General features: G+C 34.7%; 1 protein-coding gene across 1 annotated transcript in view; it reads left to right on the plus strand.

Annotated features, from left to right (window-relative positions):
• The window catches only part of ATRNL1 (attractin like 1), a 431,686-nt gene that overhangs the window by 121,916 nt on the left and 288,110 nt on the right, over positions 1-21,660 (plus strand). The window contains exon 20 of the mRNA XM_009087164.4: positions 8,733-8,826. Within this exon, the coding sequence (XP_009085412.1) occupies positions 8,733-8,826 (94 nt within the window). The remainder of the gene's footprint in view (positions 1-8,732; positions 8,827-21,660) is intronic.

Here is a 21,660-nt window from a genome sequence, read left to right on the forward strand (position 1 = left end):
GAAGGCTTTGATGAATGAGGGGACTGTCAAGAAATCCCATTTTGCAGTAGTAGTGGTGTTTTGTTTTGTTTTCCCTAATGTATTTTTTACCTTTTAGTATTGAATAGAGATGACACCAATTCCTTGGTTTTTCAAAATAAAATACCTTATCATAGAATAAAAGCGTTTAGTATTAACAAAAATGCTGGAATTTGGTTTTAGTAGAAGGAAAAGGCTTCTTGGTTCAAATGAAACACAAAGAAAAGAGATTCTAGCACAATAATCTATTCAAGAAAAGCCTGATGTTGCTTTTTGCAGATTTTGAACAGTCAGAATAAACACTCTTTTAAGAAGACCTCTTTCCCCAAAGGTGATTTGAAAATTTATTTTCCTTCCTTTAATGAATGCTGTTTATTGAACAGTATGCAAGATAGTCTGAACACTGAAGCCTGGTTTTGGGCTTAGTTATGAATTTAAATTAGGTTCACTTCAATCAGAATGTATTCAAAAACAGTCCTGTGATACTAAACCAGAAGTCGATTGCCACAGAAAAACTTTGTTGAGGAACTTGGAAAAATTACTTTAAATCTTTAAAAATTACTGTTCCAGTTTTTTTTTTTTTGACTGCCAAGCAAAATGTGATAAGCAAACTTCTCAGTATGCTGTTAATTCTTGTGTACACAAATTTTATTTTTGATTTTTTTTTGTGGATTAGAGCTATATTATAAAGTATAATTTCTAGCACAATTAATTGTAAGTTCAAACAAAAAACTCAAACTAAAATTAGGAAACTTTTTATAGATACATTTGTATTCCATAACCTACTTAGACTAATGTTAGGTGAAGGACCTGGAGTTGCACTTCAAGGAAAGTATCATTGTCAAGTATCAATAGACATTCAGATGCTCATAATTTTATGAGAGGGAAAAAGAAAAAAACTGTTGAATGTAGCATGATTAACCTCCAGAGAGAGATTACTTGTGTGGCTGTGGGATTTCAAAAGGTTTTGACAGGATGCCTGTTCAACATATTTAACATTTTTGATGTTTTTCCTTGGCTGCATACAGAAGATTTTTATAAACTTTCTGTCAAGTACAACTGTTTTAAGCTACCTCTTGTTTCTCTAAACTTGCCTTTACTTCCTGAACCAGGATGTGTGTGCTCATTGCAGCATGGTGTGATTTTAGGAGCAGTCAGCATGGCAAAGAACTGGTTCAAGCAGCACCTTAGGATTGCTGTTGGACTGGTTGACTATGGAGAACCACTGACTTTCTTAAGAAAAAAAAAAGTTTTCTTTCCATCCTGAAGAATCACAGTGTAATTGTGTAGTTAAATCACTAGTAACCAATTTAATCAACTACAGTTTTGTTCCTTAAGCCTGATGGCTGCACTAGGCTGTTTTGTGTAGCTTCTCCATCCAGAAAAGTTGATTCTAATTTACTCAAGTGGAGTGGGAACAAGGCAGCTTTTTTAAAAAGAAAAATGAAGAAACCCTAATTTAAACAGTTTCTGAGGTCTACTATGGAACACAATATCTGAAATAGTGAAAAGAATAAGAACTTGTGCTATCTTAATCTGTGTAAGTAGCAGGCATTTTGTGCTTGTTCAGCATCTTATCCTGAGAATTTTGAATTCAGGCATCCTTTAATTGATCACCACTTATGGCTTTTACAGATATTGAAGAGATACAGCAGTTTGATTTATATTATATTCCTTTATCTCTGTGCTTATTTAATCTACTTGCAATGATTAATGACAATTCTCTTGCTCTCACTGATGTTAGTGATCAAGTCCCTCCTGCATGCTCTGGTGGAGCACAGTTTCTGACAATGATGAACCAGTTGCTCTGCATTCTTATTTTTGTGGGTTTTTTTCTGGCTTACATGCTATAAATTTATTTTATGTGGTAAGGAATACTTATAAAATGTATTTCTGATGTGCTGTCTGAGCTTTGTATCAGTATGTTCTCCTTCCTAATGAAATGTGTAAATCCATTGGTTTCCAAATGCTGTTCCTGGAGGAGGTAGGCAGGACATGATTTAGAAACTTTCAGCTGTCAAGAAATGGACTGATTTTGTCAGCCACTGATAAACAAACATATTTTCCCCTGTACTGAAGGAGATGTCAAGAGCTCACATGGATTCTGTGTCTGACTCAGGGGGCACTGGGGGCAGGCAGCTGCAAGCTGAAGATGACATTTTCCTAAATCACTGTTACTTGATCCTCAAATAAGCCTTTGACTAAAGCCAGTCTCCTCATCCCAAATGCAATAGAAAAAGCCAGGAATTTTGCTTGTTTCTAATTTCTGCATCTGCCCTTCTACATGTGTTTTGGATTGAAATGGTCATCCCTTTCCCTAGAGGGGCTTGGGACCCCCCATAGCTGGTGAGAAAATAGATTTTGAGGCATTGTGCAGCTCATTCCTCAGCTGATCAAATGAAGATCCTTAAAAAAACTTGTAATGGCATTTCAGTTTGATTGCAGTTGATTCTGTCTTCATTTTCTGAGTGCTAAATGAAATACATTATAATGCCAGACCACATTAGCTATTTAGGGGGGAAAAAAGCCTTCCTTGCAATGGAATACATTAAAAATCAGTTGTATTTTGTACATCCTAATGGCTAAGGGAGGGAAATGATTTGCTGACTTCTTTACATTTCGTGGCATTTTTGCTTGATAAATTGTAGAAATAATTTCTTTTCTTTGGGCTTTTACTATGAATGACCAAATACACACAAATAGTTGCAATCACCAGTTGTTGACTTCAGATGTTTTTCACCTTAGATTGGAATTTTTCTTACCTTTAAGGCTGCTATGAATAAGTTTTGAATGCTTTTAAATACTTTTGCATTTCTTATTGCCTTATAATAATCTAAGTTTTTGGTTTTTTTTTGTTATAATTTCAAAAGTGTTCTCTTTAGAGAGAATGGGGGAAAAACTAACAGCCTTTTGATAAAAGGACCATTTTAACCAAAATTTCCAAAACAGTACAAAAGCTGCTGTCTTAAGAAAAGTTAAAAAGACATAATAGCACCAATAACACCAACAATAATAATAATAATAGTAGGTGCTGGGACTTTTATTGTCTGAAAAAGTCTTAAACATATCTCAGTATGAACATTAGACCACGAAGGTATCCAAAATCTTCACTTTATGTTTTTGCTTTGTAAATAACTGTCACTGTTCTAATTTTTAGTAAAGCTGGTAAAAGTTTTTCTGTCAGTTCTGAAATTACTTTGAATATTTTGAATCTTGTGAAAGGTCTCTTTAAATGCTTGGATTTGTAAAAAAAACTGTCCCATGCATCAGATATAGAGTTCAGTTTAGAGCTGAACTCTTAAAATCTCTAGGTTAGCCCAGTCTAAAATTGGTAGGCAATAATGTTTTTGCTAACTAATATTAATATTATGTTTAGAAATGAAATGAATAAGTGGAAGGAATGAAAAGGAAGAGAAGTATGACATGTTAAACTTATCTCCAAATAAAGTAGTATTAATAATTTCACTTGGAATTTTTCAGTTTTCTATGTTCAAAGCTAGTGTAAAAATTTCAGTTTTTCAAACAGATTAACATGGAAAACATGAAATTGCTGCCACTGTATTTTGTGAGTTCATGTAACAATGTTTTGGTTCAGCATGTTTTTTGGTAGAAAATGCATATTATTCCAACATCAAGCTGTAAAAATTCTGTGCAGTGGCTCAGTATTGGCATGAGAGATTCAGGCACAGCATTACTCTTGTTAATTGTTTAAGATTCTGCTCAGTTCCTAACAAGAAAAAAGATCCTGTCTTTCTTTCAGTGTTCATCTCGTGTGTTGCATTTTCATTATCTACTTGTATAAAGCAAAATTATGATTTTCCAAGCTGTCTTTATACTGTTAGTTACTGATGATTAAAGACAGCTTTACTGTGATTGCTTGAGAGGTGTTTATTACAAATAAACAAAAGAAATCAGTTCACTTTTCAGGATGAATGCTTTGGACATTGGAAGGAATAATGAAATACAAACACTGCAGGGCTATTTTACCAGAGCAAAAATGGCTAAAGAACAAATGCTAGCATTTAATTGATGAAGATTGTCTTTAAGTTCAACCAAACTAAATTTTGGTTTCTGCCACAGATAATCAGTCTGTTTGTTTTTTCTAGGTTTATTAGGATAAATATCCCACTTCTGGGATGTATATCTAGTCCTGAAAGCTAAGAGGGTGACACCTGTGATTTTGAGATTGTTGACTGTTGCTTTTCAGGAAAGAGTAATGGCCTTACCAGTGGTCACATGATCTCAGTAGTGTTAGTTCAAGGTCGAGTGAAATTATCTGTTTTAAAATGTCTTTAAGTTCCATATCTGAGTGACAGAAATCCAAAATATTTGTCTATTCTGTTTACCTTTACTCTCTGTCTCACAGTCCATAGCACTGTGTTAGTACACCTGTGTTTTTTCTTTTCTGTGCTATTAGGTTACTATTAAAAAAAAAATAATTTGAGACCAAAGAAACATAAATCACAAGGTAAAATGAGAAAGAGGAAAATAAAAGTAGTTCTATATTTGTTAATTATTCTATTAAGATTGATTTATTTTGAAGGATTATCATGTCACTGTAAAATGGCAGTTCCATTTCTACATGTGCAGCAGTATGTTCTAATAGCATCTTTTTCCTTTTTTCTTTTTTTTTTTTTTTTTAAACTCCTGGTTTTATTGGTCATTGCTTCACAGCAGTTCTTTAGCTTAATTTTAATGCTACTTGGTGATATTGCAGAAGTATTATTGGGCACATCTTTTTGATTTTATATTTCTTGTCTCAAAGGCTGAATGGATGGATTTCCTATAAAAGCAATTGTTAAATGTGGAAAGGGTATCAGGGGCTTCTAGCTAAATACACATTTCTAGAGAATTAAGTGACTAGACAGTTTTGCAATATTGCTAATGTAGAAAATAGTCTCTTTGGGTCAGTTGCCATATGAGTAGATGAATAGATTACATAGGTGAACATTTACAGGGAAACTGAGCATTAAAATTTTGGATCCAATAGAAGCTTATACTTGCTATTTCTTTCTTAGCCTAATCTAAGAGAAACACTCTATTTCTTTTTCTTTTGATTAAACTTATGCCTTCAATGTTAGCAAAATTAACAAAGTAGCATCAATATTTAATGGCATTGTCATGGCTTTCCTTTAAAAAACATCAGCAAGGTGTCTTAGAGTAATTATCCATGTACAGCTCTGGTTTAGCAACCTTTCATGTAAGCAAACTTAAATCACCATCTGTAGTGAGCTGCATTTGAGAGAAAAAATGCTCCTGCAGCTGTGTGTTGGAGATGGGGGTGAGCAATAAGAGTTTTTAAATTCAATTGTTTAAAATGCACACTGCATGGAAATAGTGATGGGTATTCTTTTGTTGTCAGCAAGAACATTTATATGCTGAGCTGGCAACTTGGAATCAATCATACAGTGGATTTATTATTTAATAAATTCTATAGGGTTGTGATTTTGCAGCACGGATTTGCTCTACTGGATTATATTGTTTTCATATAATCTTTCCGTTCCACTTAGAATCTGCATGTTGTACAAAAGAGTATTTTGAGCTGCTATTTTCCTAAAAATAGAGTAGATATTGTAAGGGTGAGTTTTTTTCTTGTTGTTTTTAAAGCTCTAATGTCATCATTTCACTTAATATGTAAAAAATAACAAAAGAAAGGTTTAAATTCTACATTTTAAGCAGGTTTTTATTGTGAGCCATATATTATTTATTTTAAATATTTACTTCTTGGTAAAAACATGGTAATGAAGTATTTAAAAAACCTGTTTAAACAAAAGCAGGTGTGCATGATATAAACCCAAGTTGGAGATGAATGCACAGAATTATTATGGGAAGACTTGAGGTTGTCTGAACTCACTGTTCCTGTCCAAAGGTGCAGCTAAAAGTTCACAGAATCATGGAACCATTTAGTGTGGGAAAAAGCTCACCCAGTCCAACCATGACCTCAGCAGTGCCCAGCCCATCACTAACCCCCATCCCCAGGTGCCACCTCCACACATCTTAAATCTCTCCAGGAGCAGTGAATTCACCGCTTCCCTGGGCAGCCTGTTCCAGTTCTTGACACCCCTTTCAGTGAAGGAACTCAAGTGTTGGCCTCAAAAAAGCATGGAAAATATAAATTGAATCTCTTTTCCTGATTTCTGCCAGCTCACAATGACTGATACAAAATAGAACTTTAAAACTGATCCCAAGACTTGTTAAATTTCAAGGTAGCAAGACTGGTGGAATTAGGCTGGGAAAGATCCTACCTTAGCTGCAGTTTTAACTATTGGCTACATTATTATCCCAGGAGAAACCATTCACTGAGGGTGGTTAAGTAGAGAGAAACAAATAGAAAATATTAAAGAAAATATGTATAGAGGAGTATGGAAATGTTGGGGTAATGGAAGAATGCCAATCTTCCAAATGTCCTACAATATTCTCCTGCTCTGCTGCTGCATTTCTTTGACCACACACACTCACATTTGCTTCAGTAACAGCAGCAATGGATAAAATGATTTTTTTTGGGTTACCCCACATAGAGATTCACAGATTTTTAGGAGTCCTTTTTTCACCACACACTTGCAAACCCTAGATAAATAATGGCATATAAAAAGGATATTAAAATATGCTTTCATTGCTGCAAAACAGATTTTTTCTAGATTTAAAAAGCGGAAATGCAAAGGTGTTGTCTTTTTCCATGGTATTATCCAGGAACAGTGAGGTTAATAGGAACTTCCTGAATGAGAGTAATAAATGTTCACTGAAGTGCTGCTACTATATAATAACTTATGTTTTCCACTTTTACATTGTGATCTACTTCCTATTAAATGAGCAATAATTGTGGGAGCAATCAATTAAGGTTAGTTTGCAATAGCTTTTGTATTTGTCAAAACACTGACAGCTTTTGGAATGTGCTTCAGAATTCACCCTTTTAGCTCCTTTATAACTTTTGTGCTGTCTTGTAATGGAGCATCACTGTTAAGAGTACTTAACTATAAGCAGAATAAGGTACTAAAAATATATTCCTGCATTTTTCACTGAAAGCATTGCAAAGGTTTACACAATTAAAATTAACTTTTGTGAAGAGGCTTTTCCAGCTTAAAGTGCCTAAATAATAATTCCATCAATGTAAGTGGAAAACATGAATGGATGTGGGAGAACATAACTGATAATGTAGTGGCAGCTCTTCAATGAACATTTAATGTAGAGTGTCAAGGGAATAGCAGAATTACAGCATGTAGGTTTTGGTGGTAACTGCAGGTATTTTTCAGAACTGTTATGTAAAGAAACAGAGAAAAACATCACACATCACTATGTGCTGCATAGAAATTTCTGGCGTTTCTTGCAGACAGATTGAATGCCTGGCACCTCCTTATTAAGAACTCTTCCTTTGGTTCAGCTGGCTATTTAATGAGCTCTGAGGGCTGAACAAACCATAAAAGTCCTGAAATGGACATATTATTTCAATAATATCTTACATTTAATTAGGTTTTTACATTGTCTAGTACCTTTTCCTCTATTTGTCTTAGGCTGTGGTGGAGAGGTGAGAGTGTGTATGGGATGGGACACTGTCAAAGAAGGATTTATTGTGTGTTATTCCTTATCACTATAAGGGAGGTTTAAAACTCAGTCTGTGATAGGAATTCAATATGAGATTATAAAGTAGAGAATAAACTTTTATCTTGTACAGGTCACCACTTGGTACCATATCTGTTGCCAAGCAGGACCTCATATATTAAATCCTTTATCTTAGTCATAATTAAAACTTCAGTGAAAGCCTAATATGAACATCATGGTAGGTTCAGAGTTAATTTGGATTAAAGAAGGACTTTAAGTGTGGTTTGAATATTAGCAGGGAGTCATTCCATTGATGTGGGGATGTATTGACACATTTACCAGGGAGAGATTAGTGAGTTTTGTAGACATTGGGAATAAAAATGGCTGCCTAAACAAGATAGTAATTCAAATAAACATGGAAAGGAAAAGGAAGAAGAGAGCTCAAGAACTGGGAATAGGAAAATGTTTATGAGGTGAGAATCTATCAGGCATCAAGGTGGCAGTGAGCAGACCACTGTGGAGATGATAACTTTGGCCTTGAAGTGGAGTGGAGAGATGATGATGATCCTGAGATTCTCCTTCAGTTCAGATTCCAGGAGCTTTTAAAGTTGCCTGTTCCCTGCTTCTAGAAAACTCTTCTGGTGGACTATACCTTAGTGTTTGCTCTGCCTTTGTTCAAATGGTTTCAGAGATTTCTTTTTGTTGGCTTTTGTCAATAGCAAGAATTCCAATTATATTAGATCTTTTGCCAAACATCTGCAATAATACTTTAATTAGACATTTCAAACTAAATAGATTTTGTCATTTGTCAGGATTTCATCCTGTGTTGCAAAGATGAATTATGAATAATTTTCTGTGTTTCATATTGAAATGGCAGGTTTTAATTACTTTTCTCAAACTGCTGTTATTTAAGGTATGGAGGGCAGCTTCTAATGACACAGGAATAGTTTTTAAATCTGCAGAAAATAAAGTAAGTGATATGCTAGTGAATCTTTCTGAAAAATATTATCATTGAAGTAGTAATAGATACATATTTCAATACAGCTTGAAATAAAGATACATATTTCAATACATTTCCTAATCTATTTGGGATGAAGTATTAAAATCTATAAATATTCACTTAATTATCAAAGTAAGTATGAATGAGGAAATCTCATTTTTCCTTTTTGAATTTACAGCTTGCACATGCAGTGGACATGCAAATATCTGTCACATGCAAACAGGAAAATGTTTCTGCACAACCAAGGGAATCAAAGGAGACCAGTGTCAACTGTGAGTACAATTCAATGTAGTTCAAAGTTATTGCAATCCTTGATTAGTGAATAATCACTATTTTTCCCATTTCACATCCCTGTTTTGGTATTGGATTTTGTGATTGATTGCTAATGTCTTAGTGTTGGATATAGTGCTCCCTGCATTTCTCAGGAAATTTCACTATTACTTAGACTTTAGTTAAGAATTACATCACAAATATTAGTAATGTTTTGAAGGCACTAAAGACTTAAACAATTAATTTTGTTTCCAAGAACTAATTGGAGAATTACTTTTATTTGTCTCCCTTTCTCTTTAGTTTTTAAAATATTAGTGTAAGGAAAAAGTACATATGAGTTGGTAATTACATTCATTACATTTGTCATTTATTTTGATGGGAATCTACAGTGATTCAATTTCTAGGGTTTTGCAACATTACTAAGGTGTTTTAGACATTTTCCAACATCATAAAATGGAGACCATAGGAATGTGTAGACCTGTCATGGAAAGTTCTCTTATTTTTGGATTGAAAAGCCTCTTGTGTTTAGAGGAAGAGTTTGCACCTTCACAACAAATAGTCCTAAGAACAACGAAGTGGAGTAGAACAAATAGGAGAAATAACACATTGAAATTGATTGTGAATAGCCTTATATTTAAAGATGTTTCTTTCAGTCTGTTCTATCAGGTACGCTGTGTTATTTAATAGGAACTTTATTCATTTTGCAGTTAAAATTAAATAGTGTCTGGCAACCAACTTACCTTAGCACTCATGTTTGGAGCTGGGGAGAAGGCACATGAATCCATCTGACTCCTCCCCAGCAGGGAGAGCTGCCAGGAGCTTCTGCTCTGCCTGCCACAGGACATCCACTTACACCAGCTTTGTGAATTTGTCTTTGATACACTCAATGAACTGGCTTGGATCCTACCTTTAACACGTTGCTTGATAAATTGTAAAGAAACAAAAATTCCTGCTGCAGAGGCTCTGTGTATATCCGTGAGAAAGATCTGTGCTGGCAGCTCTACTGTTCCCCTGCTACCTCTGGGACTTTGTGTCCAGATAATTGAAGACTCAGGATGAGATGGGGAATCAAGATTAGGACTAAGTGATGAAATTTTATCATGACAAAAGCTGCAATGATGATATCTTTAAGCTCTGAATTAAGTCTTCACTGAGAAATCTTTTCCCCCCTCTTTTTGTGCCCATACAATTAATCAGTTCTAGGTGTTAATGAGTAATCTGATTATCAGGTACCAGCTCTGGACTTGTATTGATGCCATTCTGACTATACAAAGAACAGGAAGAAAAAGACAACAATTTCTCCTCTGTCCTTTGGGACACCTGAACCACAGAAAACAGTTTCAGTGCTGAAAATGCCAATTCTTTACTGACTACTCTCCACATAAGGCACCCTTTTAAGGCCTTCAGTATCAGTCTGCTGTCCTGAGTTTGTCTATCCTAAAAAGTTCTTTCACTCCACTTACTGAACTAAAAGAGAAAAGGTTTTCCTAGTTGGAAACTTCCTTCATCAGAAGTTACAGCCATTCCACAACACACGTGAAACAGAAATTTGAATTTTGACTTTTCAGGAGTAAACTTAAAATTGTAGTTTCAGACTGAAAATCTCTTTTTTAGTCACATGTAATGCATTCCTCTTCTAGATTCATACACAAATCAGAGGCTTGTCCAGGGCAAGCTATGGTGTTTAAGCATTTGATATTTTAATTGTTGGTGAGTTTTTTGGGGATGAAATAACATCTGTTGGGTTCATGGGTACTCAAGCAAATAACCACAGATTTTGAGTTGGAGGACATAATTTAGAATGTGTCATTTTACTATCATGGTTGTTTTGAGAGAGTGATCCACTCATGTATGGAAGTTTCAATCAAATGGTTTTTTTAAATTATTCTCTTAGAACATCAGGAGATGAAGAGCATAAAGACATAATTTATAAAAACAAATCACTAATGAGTCACCAAATGCAGTCCCATACTCATTCTAAACTTAATATGAAGAATATGAACTTGATTTATTTTGTATTATGCTTAAAAAAAATAGAAAACTTTCCTCTTTAAAAATAATTTGTACACTCACAACCTCTCTTGAATGCATTATAAGAAATATATGCAGTTATTATCGAGAAGATAAGGAGAAACAAAAATCAGCTCAATGCTTCTTATTCTGTGTAAGTAAGCTGAAACTTGATTCAGAGTGGGAATGCTGTTCTCCATTGCTCTGGATGAATGTTTTAGAGTTATTTTGCTACTGACTAGTTAGGCTAAAAACCTATAACCTCAGCAGCAAACCTATAACCTTGTGATTTGCTAAAATGAGTATTTCAATAAAAATTCCAAACTCTGGCTGTTCAGTGAGGAAGATAAATTGATATTTCTGTCAAGAATCCTATTGATAAGAAGTCATGGCTGCAGAGCTCTGTTGCGTACACACCATACCTTGTGGGCAGAGGTTTTACAAAATTCAGGAAAGTTTACAATACTTTTTATTTTTCTTTTATTTTTTCCTCCCTGCTTTATCAACTCTGTGCTTTTATGGGAGATCTTTTTTTTTTAAATTTATTTATTTGTTTATTTTTTTAGCATACCCATCTCTCAGTTGCATTCATTTCTTGATTGTGCTGTTGGATGGCATGAAGCACAGTGCCATTTGAAGTTAAAATTAGTGTTGTAAAGCAGCTTGGAGCACACATTTGCATTCTGTTTTACAATGTTTCCTAAATGACCATAAATAATCATGGTCATATGATCATATCTCATGATCTTATATTTGTCAGATGTTAATATTTTTGTTTCTGTTAAGCTGGTAGTTTCAGTTGATACAAACTTTTAGTAATGTTCTGATCATGAGGAAATTATTGGAATGGATTGATTATTCTAAGTAACTAGACTGTAAACATTAAAATCAGATACAAATAAAAATACTTGATTTCTTCTTTTTCCCCTTAATTTTTTGAAAATGAAATATGCAATTGGTAGTAACAAGAAAATCATGGTGACTTAAACCATATTTTAAGGGGAAAACTATTGCTTCAAGGTAGTTGTTTTATTTAATTTTCTCTAACATTTGATTTCCTAGCTGCTGATTTTATTTTGTCATAGAATTCTGTTGACAGAGGTTTTTAAAATTCCATATGTTTTGGTGTATCCATATGCAGGATTATGCACAGGGAACTTTTCAGGGAATAGACTTGTAGGAATGTGCAGAATAAGCTAAGGAGATGTTTCAAAGTTCAAATTTTGATATTAAATGAGATAAATTTTGCTGGAGGCAAGGAAGAAAAATATGAAAAGGATGGGATCAGGTGAGTAATTAAATAATTCTTTGAGAAGTTTCAGTCAATCTAGGCTCTTGCAAGTGAAAGTATTCACTTGGTGATGTGTCTGTAGCTTTTGTCATCACCATGTAAGAACGAGTAAAATTGGGCTTCAAAACCTCTGTAATGAAGAAATTCTTGTTGGATGGAAAATACTGGAGGAAAAGTATTATTTTAAATCTCACATTTCATAGTATATTTTATAAAGTTGTAAGAAGGATAAATTTAAGATTATAAAATGTATTGCTCATTTTAGTTCTAATAAATGTCCACACTGTTAATTTATTAGACATACTTCTTCTGTAAAAGAGGAAGAAATACTATTTTATTTATTAAAATATACAGTATTTATTTGGTAAAAATATTTCCTGTGTGTAAGCTTTAAATAGCTATTTAATAATGTAAGGATCTGTGCATAAAAAATAAGCACTTATTCTTATGTACAGCAGACTATCAATAAGATCTTAAAATATCCAGCCACAGTCTTCTCTATACTTTCCCTCCACAGAATGGTACAATTCATCTTACAGGTAAAAAATATACTGGGTTAAGAGTCAAATTCTCCATTCTATTGAGATCACTGCAGCTTTATTTGCAGATAGCAGAGTAAATCTTTTCCCAATTATTTCCACCCAGAGCTTCTCTTGCTGCTTTCCAGTAGGGGAAGAATTGGCAGCAATCATATAATAAATTCACTTGATTTGAACTTCCTTTATCAGGGACACACACACACAAATCACAAAGCCAAATAGACAAAAAGGAATTCTTATTGCGGGAAATGTAATAAAAGCCCCCTTATTCTATTGAGAAAGTGTCTTTTCCTGATTGAGGGTATAATCCATTTAATACTGGTTACCATGGTGGTTGGTGGTATTCTAAAGTAAAGTTGAAAAGTATAATATTTAGTGGTTTAAATTGCCACAGCAACAGCATTTGGGTTTTTTTTTTCCTGATTTCAACACTTTCCCCCCTGCTATTTCTATCATTTGATAATATTTCACCAGTAGTTTAACATATTTGATTGTGTTTGATAGGAGGTGTTTTCCACCTGTTCCTGCTGAGTCTGGTCCTTGATTTTGTAGTTTAAGAGGAAACTTTGACATGCTAATGCATGTTACTCCATTACATGTGACATTTGGAGGAGAATTACAGCAAAATCTGTCATGTAGCTGCTGGTGAGTTTAGCAATGTTGGTGGGTTTAGCAACTGCCTCTGTTCTTATTTAACTGCCTGAAAATTTCAGCTTGCCTCTGTAAGGACAGGTTCATGCCCTCAGCTAGTTCTCACAGTGCTGGATCATTAGGTTTCTAAGGAGAACAATAAAATAAAACTCCTACTTCAACATTTATGAGTACATTTATGTTTTAAATGTACTCATTTTCTGCTCTACATGTAGTAATTATTGTCAGATCTTTCAAGGATTGGAGCTATTTTTTTCTTTTAATTCATGTTTCTTGCATCAATCATTTTTTCTTAAATTACAGCTTTCATTTAAAAAATATGTCTAATATCAAAGCTTCAGAGCATGACCCAAATGCACTCTAATGGCTCAAACCCTCAGAAGGCACTTGAAACATTTGAGATCTAAAATTTGAAGAAAAGGAAAATACGGGTTTTGGCAGTATAGTATGTCACTCTTGGCCTTTCTGTTGATTTTTTTTTCTTCTGCAGTAGGCTCATTTTGCTTTGGTATATTCAGTATATTTTATGTAAAGTTCATGAGGCTCTCTGGGATCTTTCAGAGTTGCAGGCTCTCTGTAAGTGAAACTACACTTTGTTTAGCATTGTTACATCCAAACATTACATGTTATTCAGGAAATTGTTCAGTTTTGCAGAAATAAAGAATGAAAGTTGGAATGTCATGTATCATTCCTAGAAGACAGTGCTCCCAGAGCAGAAGTGAGGATGAGGTGGTGGCTGAGGGAGAAGCTGCAAAGCACCTTGCAGAGAGCTTTGTACCTTGGGACTTCATTGTGTCCTGTTCCTATGAAACATGCCTTTAATCTTTCTGAGTTTAGTGCTAATTGTCTGGAAAATGGGGAGCAGTTTGGGCATGAGAGTTTCTCTTTCATGAGAATAAATTAATTTTTCTTTGGCTTCTAAGTTAGGTTCTTCCATAACTGGTGTATGCACATGTGTAAAAATGTCTTTTGGTTTGGCAAGTCCAGCAGAGGAGAATCCTCTCACCACTGGGCTTTAGCTGTTTTCTAAGATATTTCATAGTCATTATTTTCTCTTTAGGCTACCTCCAAAAATGTTAAGTGCAGACCAAACAGGTATTTTTTTACAATTGTTAAACACTCCTGGCTAAAGAAGGACTACAAGCAGTGTCCTTGTTTCTTGTGCCCAGTTGGTTTATATTTGTATGCATGCTGGATAGAGATTTAATTAATATCTTTTTGGCTTCCTATTTGAAAAATATGTGGTGCTGGATTTTCTTTAAAAAGAAGTGAATCTCTTTCTCTGAACTATTGTTCCTCCAATGCCATGACAGTGTCATTCAGGGACTGGCATGTGAATAATCTGTTTTGCTCAGTGCAGGTTGTATCAGTGAAGCAGTGGAACAGGGCAGGCTGCCCAAACCTTTCACAGATCCCATGCCAGTGAGATCTGTTTTGAATTCCAGTGCTCAGGATGCATTTGTTGTAAGGCAAACCTCTTTATATAAAATGCTTGTCATTTTTGGTGCAAAGTGTCAGTTGTCTAGGGATATACAGTTAAGGTAATGCTTCTGTGTGCTATTTTAATTAAAATAGAGTAGCACAGCTAAAAAGAACAGGCAAGTTTGCATTTTATTTATGTCTGAAATAGACTCATAAGGATGTAAAGCTAAATATTAGATGAATATATTTATTCTGCTTTTAATTAGTTAGGTACTGTGTTTGGACTGAGATGAAATTAGGAGTGGGAGTGATGCTGATGTTTACTCTTAAAGGAAAAAGAGAAGCATAGACTGTGCCCCATGGAAGAGTTACTGGGAGCAAGAGAGAAAGGGAGGTTATGGCTGCCATAAAATCGCTTTATTATTGAGTCTGTTTTTTTCTTACCCAGCAAAGTTGTAGCTTTAGTTTCTGTGCTTGTTTTTGGAAAGGAGGAGGTCAAAGGGCTTTGTGGATTGGGCTGGCTCTACATCTTGCCTAGAGCTAGCTTTAAAGCAGAATTGCACATATCTGCATAGCCAATGCTTTTTCTTAGTCTCAGACAGGGTCAGAAAAGGTTGCAAAGACTTACAATTTGAGGCTGTCTTTTTTAACCTCAGTTCAAGCAGTTGAAAATGATGGGGCTCTGCTGCATTGCATCTCTCAGGGTGTGCAATGGAGGCTCCTGGGAATGCTGCTCTGTGGCCAGGACTGGAACCCAGTTAAGAGTTAGGGATGCTGAGTAACATCAGTCACATAAGCCAGAACTCAGTATGAGCAGCTCTTGGGAGAGCTGTTTGCAGTTACACTCTATCCTGGCACTGCTGCTTTGGGAACATAGAAAAGGAGACTGGAGAATTTCTTATAGGACAGCCAATAGAGTGTTTAGATCCAGAAAACATTTGCAGGAGCCTGCTGACAGCAAAGACAATCTGCTTTTCAACATTTGGCTCCACCAGGCATTTGTCTTTCCTCACCTGCATGAACCCAATACCCCCAACATTATAGTCTGTTCTTTCTGCCAGGTGTAGTGCTGGGGTCTCCACAAAACATAAATGCATGCAGCTTGATTATCCTGGTCACCACCCTGCTCACCATTAATATAATTATTCTGTTCTTCTATGTTGCTAGGGTTGGATTATAAACTGTCATTGTTCATGGGAGCTGTAATTAATCTCACCATAATTAATTTCTCTCATTTCTCTCAATCAGAAATTGCCACATGTAGGATAGGATCTGTGAATTACTCTGCAGGCAGAGGGGAGAAAGAACACAGATTTTCAGTTCAGTATGAATTTGGCTTATGCTTCCTACTGCTTTGGTAAAAGATAAGTAGTTCACTTTAGAGAAGGAAAAGAAAATAACTGATGGCTTTTCTGGCTACTCATCCTGCTGTCATCAGAAAAAATTCCATCAGCTGAGTTGTGACTGACAAAACCAGATATTTCAGGGAGTTCTTTTAAAAAATTCTCTTATATACTGCTCTGTTGTAACTGATGAAATTCAATGTGTGCTGTGTTACAGCAAGAACCCTCTACATCACTATTATTATTGCTGGCTACTGCTACTGCAGTCAGCTTTGGACAATTAACTGTGGAGCAGAAGGGAGGAAAGTGATATTTCCTTGGTAGATAGCAAATATTTAAGGAGATTAAAAAAAAATAAATTGCGAATAAACAGTCCTACAAAACTTTATGGAGGACAAAACTTTTTCAAGGTGATCATCTTCCAGAAAACAAATGTTGCTACTACAGTTTTATTATAGACTTGGTATCTAGAACAAAGAATTTGACATATTTTATTACTTTTGCCTTCATGACACATAAACACTGGTCAGTTTCAGTACATGGAAATGTTTCAGAAATCAATGTTCTCAGAGTTGTCAACATTCTTTTAATTTCTTGGTGGTTTTTTAAGGGATCTTGGTTACTGTAGAAGATAGACATCATATTTAAAAATGGCTTATGAAAATGTTATGTATCATTATTGGTCCTTTGTGCTGGAAAAGAGCTAAGGAGGAAAACCAAAGGGCTTTTGACAAGTCCCCATCCATGCTGGTCATTGTAGCATCACAGATAGAAACAGTTTGCCAATTCTGTGGAAAGAAGAGAAGGGAAATAACTGAAAAAAAGGATTTAGGGCAGTATTACTGTGCCTTCCAGAAACTTTTATTTAAAAAAAAAAAGTTTTTGCTATAAGACCTTCAGTTTTCAGTTGTTTCATAAGCAAGTAGGTTCTTTTTATTAGTTGTCAATTTAGGGTAAGATCAATCAATCAATACTGATAGACTATTGGATTGCTACATCTGGAGATGTATTAATTGTTTGAACTTCTTTGTACAGCTTCCCCTTTCTCCTGTGGTTTCCACCAAGTATAAAATAGATATTTAACCTTCTCTGGTAGAATCATTTAAATATATTCTAGTAAAAAAACTTCATTAAATTACTTCCCTGAGTCACTCATGGTACCACTGTATTGAGCAAATAGTAAGATTTTTCTACAGTATTTTATTAGAGAGAAAGGAGAATTGGTTCAATTTTCCTTAACTGATGATCTGAACAAATGAGGTTTGGCTGGCTGAAGTTTAGAGAGAATGGAGTTAGATTGTAAAGAGAATTATGATTTAGTTACAGACATTGATTTCAATACACAAAACTGGTATTTCATTATGTGCTGCTAGAATTTAAGTACTCAGTAAAGGAAACTCCACTTGCAAGAAAAAACAGTACAAATTGTTGTGGGCCACAGATATATTGAGTTTTGAGGCAGATAATGTGGTTTCTTCTCATTTGAAAGTGGGCTGTAAAGTTGAGATGATTTCAAAGGAACACCAGCTGTTTCTGAAAATAGTATATTGTGCATGTTCATGTAAATTCTGACCTTTTTTGAGATTTGTGATGGGAAAGATTCTATGGTGAGCTTATTAAATAGTATTGGCTGTCTCCCAAAACTCACCTCTTCCATTTTTGTTGGGTTTGTTTTTTGTTTTTTTTTGTTTGTTTGTTTTGTTTTTAAATGAAGTTTTAACTTCCTGAAATAACACCGATTAGTGAGGCACAAAGCATCAGTTCTTGGTAAATGATGAATAGCACTTAGGCCTTTTAAATGACTGAAAATATTTTTTCTGTTTTAATTTAAGGAAAAATCATTTTAGATAGAATGAGTGATTATTTGACCTGGTCTATATTTAATATGTTTGAATATTATAAATATCCATCATTTTCCAAGATACTTGATTGAAAGTACTCTGAACTTTATTAAAATGGATTTTTTGGAAAGCTATAAAATAACTTTGTAATTAAATCCAGTGGGAAGTGTATATATATATATATATATAGGAATTACTTCAGAATAATTTTGTCTTGAATTATCAGGATACAATGCAAATAAAATAAAACATTAGGATATTGCCTGTCAAAATAACTATTTCCCTTACTATTTCACTGTGTGGAAAATTCAAAATATATATGGAATGGGAGGTGAGTTGGAATTTAACCATCACTGTATTTCTCTCCTGAGTTGAACTGATATAGCAAAGTCCTCTTGCACTCCAGGCTTTCCTTAGCTGGGCAGAGAAACTGTGCAAGGAGAATTTACAATGAAAATAGTTTTTCAATAGAATCAGTATTAGGTTAGGCATTAAAAAAAAACCAGGTTGAATGATTTGAAGGTGATACTGATTTTATTGACAGTTAACTGAAAATATTGGCTATTGTAGAGTTGTTTTCTCTTCAAAACCAGGCTTGCAATAGTACAGTGAGTGTTGAGTGGCTTTAAAATGGTCGTGTTGCTGTTTGATGATGGAATTTTGATGAGGACTGAGCAAAGGCTGAAGGGATTCTCTGTGTCTGCTGAAGGGCTTGTGCTCTCCAAGTCAATACAGCGTGGAGGATATGGTTTTTATTTGAAGGAAAAACAGTTTTCTAAGGTAGATCCCTCCAAAATACTCATGATTTCCTTATTTTCAATGCACAAGTTCAATGTATGTAGTAATACAAACATTTGATTATTTTTAAATTGTGAGCTTAAAAATGCAGGTTTTTTGATTCTCAAATTCTTCTCAGTAGATCTACAATTCTCATGATTTTTCAAAGTTGCTGAAAATCTTTTCATTCTAATAATACCCATTGTGCAGCATAGATGTGGGCTTATAATTCACACCTGATAGGCCATTAGTTGGTAATTAGTAATTGGTACAAGGGTTGTTAAAGTTGAAATAGACATCTGGTTCAATCAATTTGTCATTAAGGAAGTGCAAGTGTAGAGGTAGTCATGGGAAAAGAAAATACCAGTGTGAGAGCTCAGAGCTGTCTCTGAGCTATCAACACAAATCTAAGTTTGAAATTGGAATAATGCCTCTTTCCCTTGCTTGATATGGATTGCTGAGTGCTCAACTTGCCCAAAATATCATGCCCTGTTTATATTTTAAAATCTATTTTCAAAACCTTACAAATGAAGCTGCATTGTGATGAAAACTCATTGATAGATATATCCATCAACTTCAGCTTGTGATATTCAAATATTTTTATTTACTGAGAAAGGGAAGAAAAGATTTTTTTATAGAGTAATAAGGAAAGGCTAGGTCAGGTGGGTACTAAAGACACTATTTGATAAAAATCTCCTGGTGATGGAAAGATTGCTTTTCTTTTCCTCTTATGGTCTCTAATAGATGAAATATGCATCTTCCTACTGCCATTTCCATTTTCTGTTTCCTCTTTCAGCCAATTGCATACCTTTACATTTAGATGAAAATTTAGCTGGAATAGTTTTATTTTTGGTTTCAATTTTTGTTTCAAAGTTAAGACATTGTTGCCAGTTATTAGTTTTAAATTGCTTCAGTAGTTGCCAAGAGTATTAGAAGAATGCACACAAAAGATTAAAGCTGTGCACAGAGAGAACTAAGAAATGTGGATTGGTATTAAGACATGGGAGTGAGAAATGCATTAGTCCTCAATTTTTTCCATGAAGCTTCTGATAATTATGCAGACTGTGCACATCAATTACACATTGATGCTAAACTGTGCTGAAGGAGTCCTCATCCTGAGGAGCCTGCCAACAAACTTGCATTCTGCAGCTGCATGTGCAGCTGCAGTCAAGCAGAGTTTCTTATATATTGAATCTTCTTTCCATCCCAACCCTGCCTGTGTCCTGGCTGCAGGAGAGCCCGTGTTCTCCTGCTTCCCCATGGCTCAAGTACAGTGGTGCTACCAAGGCTTTCTCTGCCACTCCTGCACTGATGATGGGTACCTGAAATGAAATAGATTCCATTCTTGGAATGGTTGGATAGGTAAGGGAACTGCATGCAACATTTTAGAGTTGCTTGGAAAACTGTAGGTATCTGAGTTGTACTTTAGCAATTAACATAATTAAAAATAGGAGGCTGTGAAAACTGTGCTGCTTCAGAAGTGTGGTTGAAGTCCTATTCTATATTTGGTCACCAAAATCTGTTGTGATTCCCTGTACTGATATTCTTCCTTGCTTCAGATTTGTCTGTTTAAGAGGAATATTATTTTCCCTCCTGTTTAAAAATCAGGAGATGGGCTGCCTGGGATAATGAATTCTGCAGGCAGAACATACAGAAGCACATGTGCCTACATAAACATCCTTTTTTTCTTTGCCTTCATTCTTAGCCTGCATTATCATGTGAATGACATGGAATAATGTAAACTTGAATAGTTTATGTAAACTTTAATGTTTATTGTAACTTGACAGCAAGTTACAATAAACATTACTGAAAAATATATGTAATATTTTACCTCTTATAAGGTAAACTCACAACATTTGATACAAAAAGTAAATTCTCCATCACATGCAAGGTATTTACAGGAAATGATAACTGATAAGGCAAGAAGAAATAACAGAGGAGCAATTCTATCTGTATTCACCAGCTGAAAGATAATAATGTCTTAATAATAAAAAATGCTCCCTTATTCTTTTCTTCTTCTGTACTGAGTAATCACCACAAGAAAGAATAAAATATAAATTAAGCTGCACAACTTTTGCATGCTTTGAGCTTTCTATTTTTTTTTTTCCTTGTGGATGTATTGAAAAATAAGTGGTATTTATCAGCTGACTAGATAAAGGGGCTGGGGAGCTTGATTACAAGGCTATAAATCAATCCAAGAACCTGATGATATGCTAAACTTCAACAGTGGAGCCTGAGTGGCTTAGATTATCACTTCAGAAGGATTGACTTAAAGATTTAGTTCTCCATCTCTATCTATTATTTCTATATTACAAAAAAGGAATTTTTCAGCAATTTAAGAAAAGAACAAAGTACTAGAAGGCTGAGTAAAAACTTAGCTAGGAAAACTTTTAAATACTGTCAGGTGTCTGATTTAGAATCAAAGCAAACTTATAATCACATTTGAAAATTTGATCTGCCACAAAACTTTTTTTTCTCAGTGTTGTACAGAGCAAAGATAAATTTAAGAATACTGGGTTACAGCAGGAGGCCAAAGGAAGAGCAGCAAGATTGGCAAACCAGCATACAAAATGTGTCAAAAAGGGCTCATTGTCCTGCAAGAAAAGATTTTGGGCTGCTCACAGAGAAGTGATAAGAATTAAAGGGTAAAGGAACAGTCAGGCTGAAAGAGATTTAATAAATCAGATTTCATAAAGAAGACTTAAAATAAAATATTTGTCCTGGAAATGAGTTCTTACAAGATCTGTAAGGGGATAAGGGCGGCAATTACTTTCTAACAGCTGCTCCAAAATCTCATCTTGTTCTCCTTTAGGTCATTTTATCCTCTCTTACGTAGAGTCTTGATTTAATCACAGATTTGGGCCCTGATTCAGATCAATATTTGAATACATGATAACACCTTGTTCCTTATGTTTAAGAGGGGATATTCCCTTGGTTTGGTGAGAATTGGGAACATATGGTT

Source organism: Serinus canaria, chromosome 6 (assembly GCF_022539315.1).
Source record: "Serinus canaria isolate serCan28SL12 chromosome 6, serCan2020, whole genome shotgun sequence".
Lineage (NCBI taxonomy): Eukaryota > Metazoa > Chordata > Aves > Passeriformes > Fringillidae > Serinus > Serinus canaria.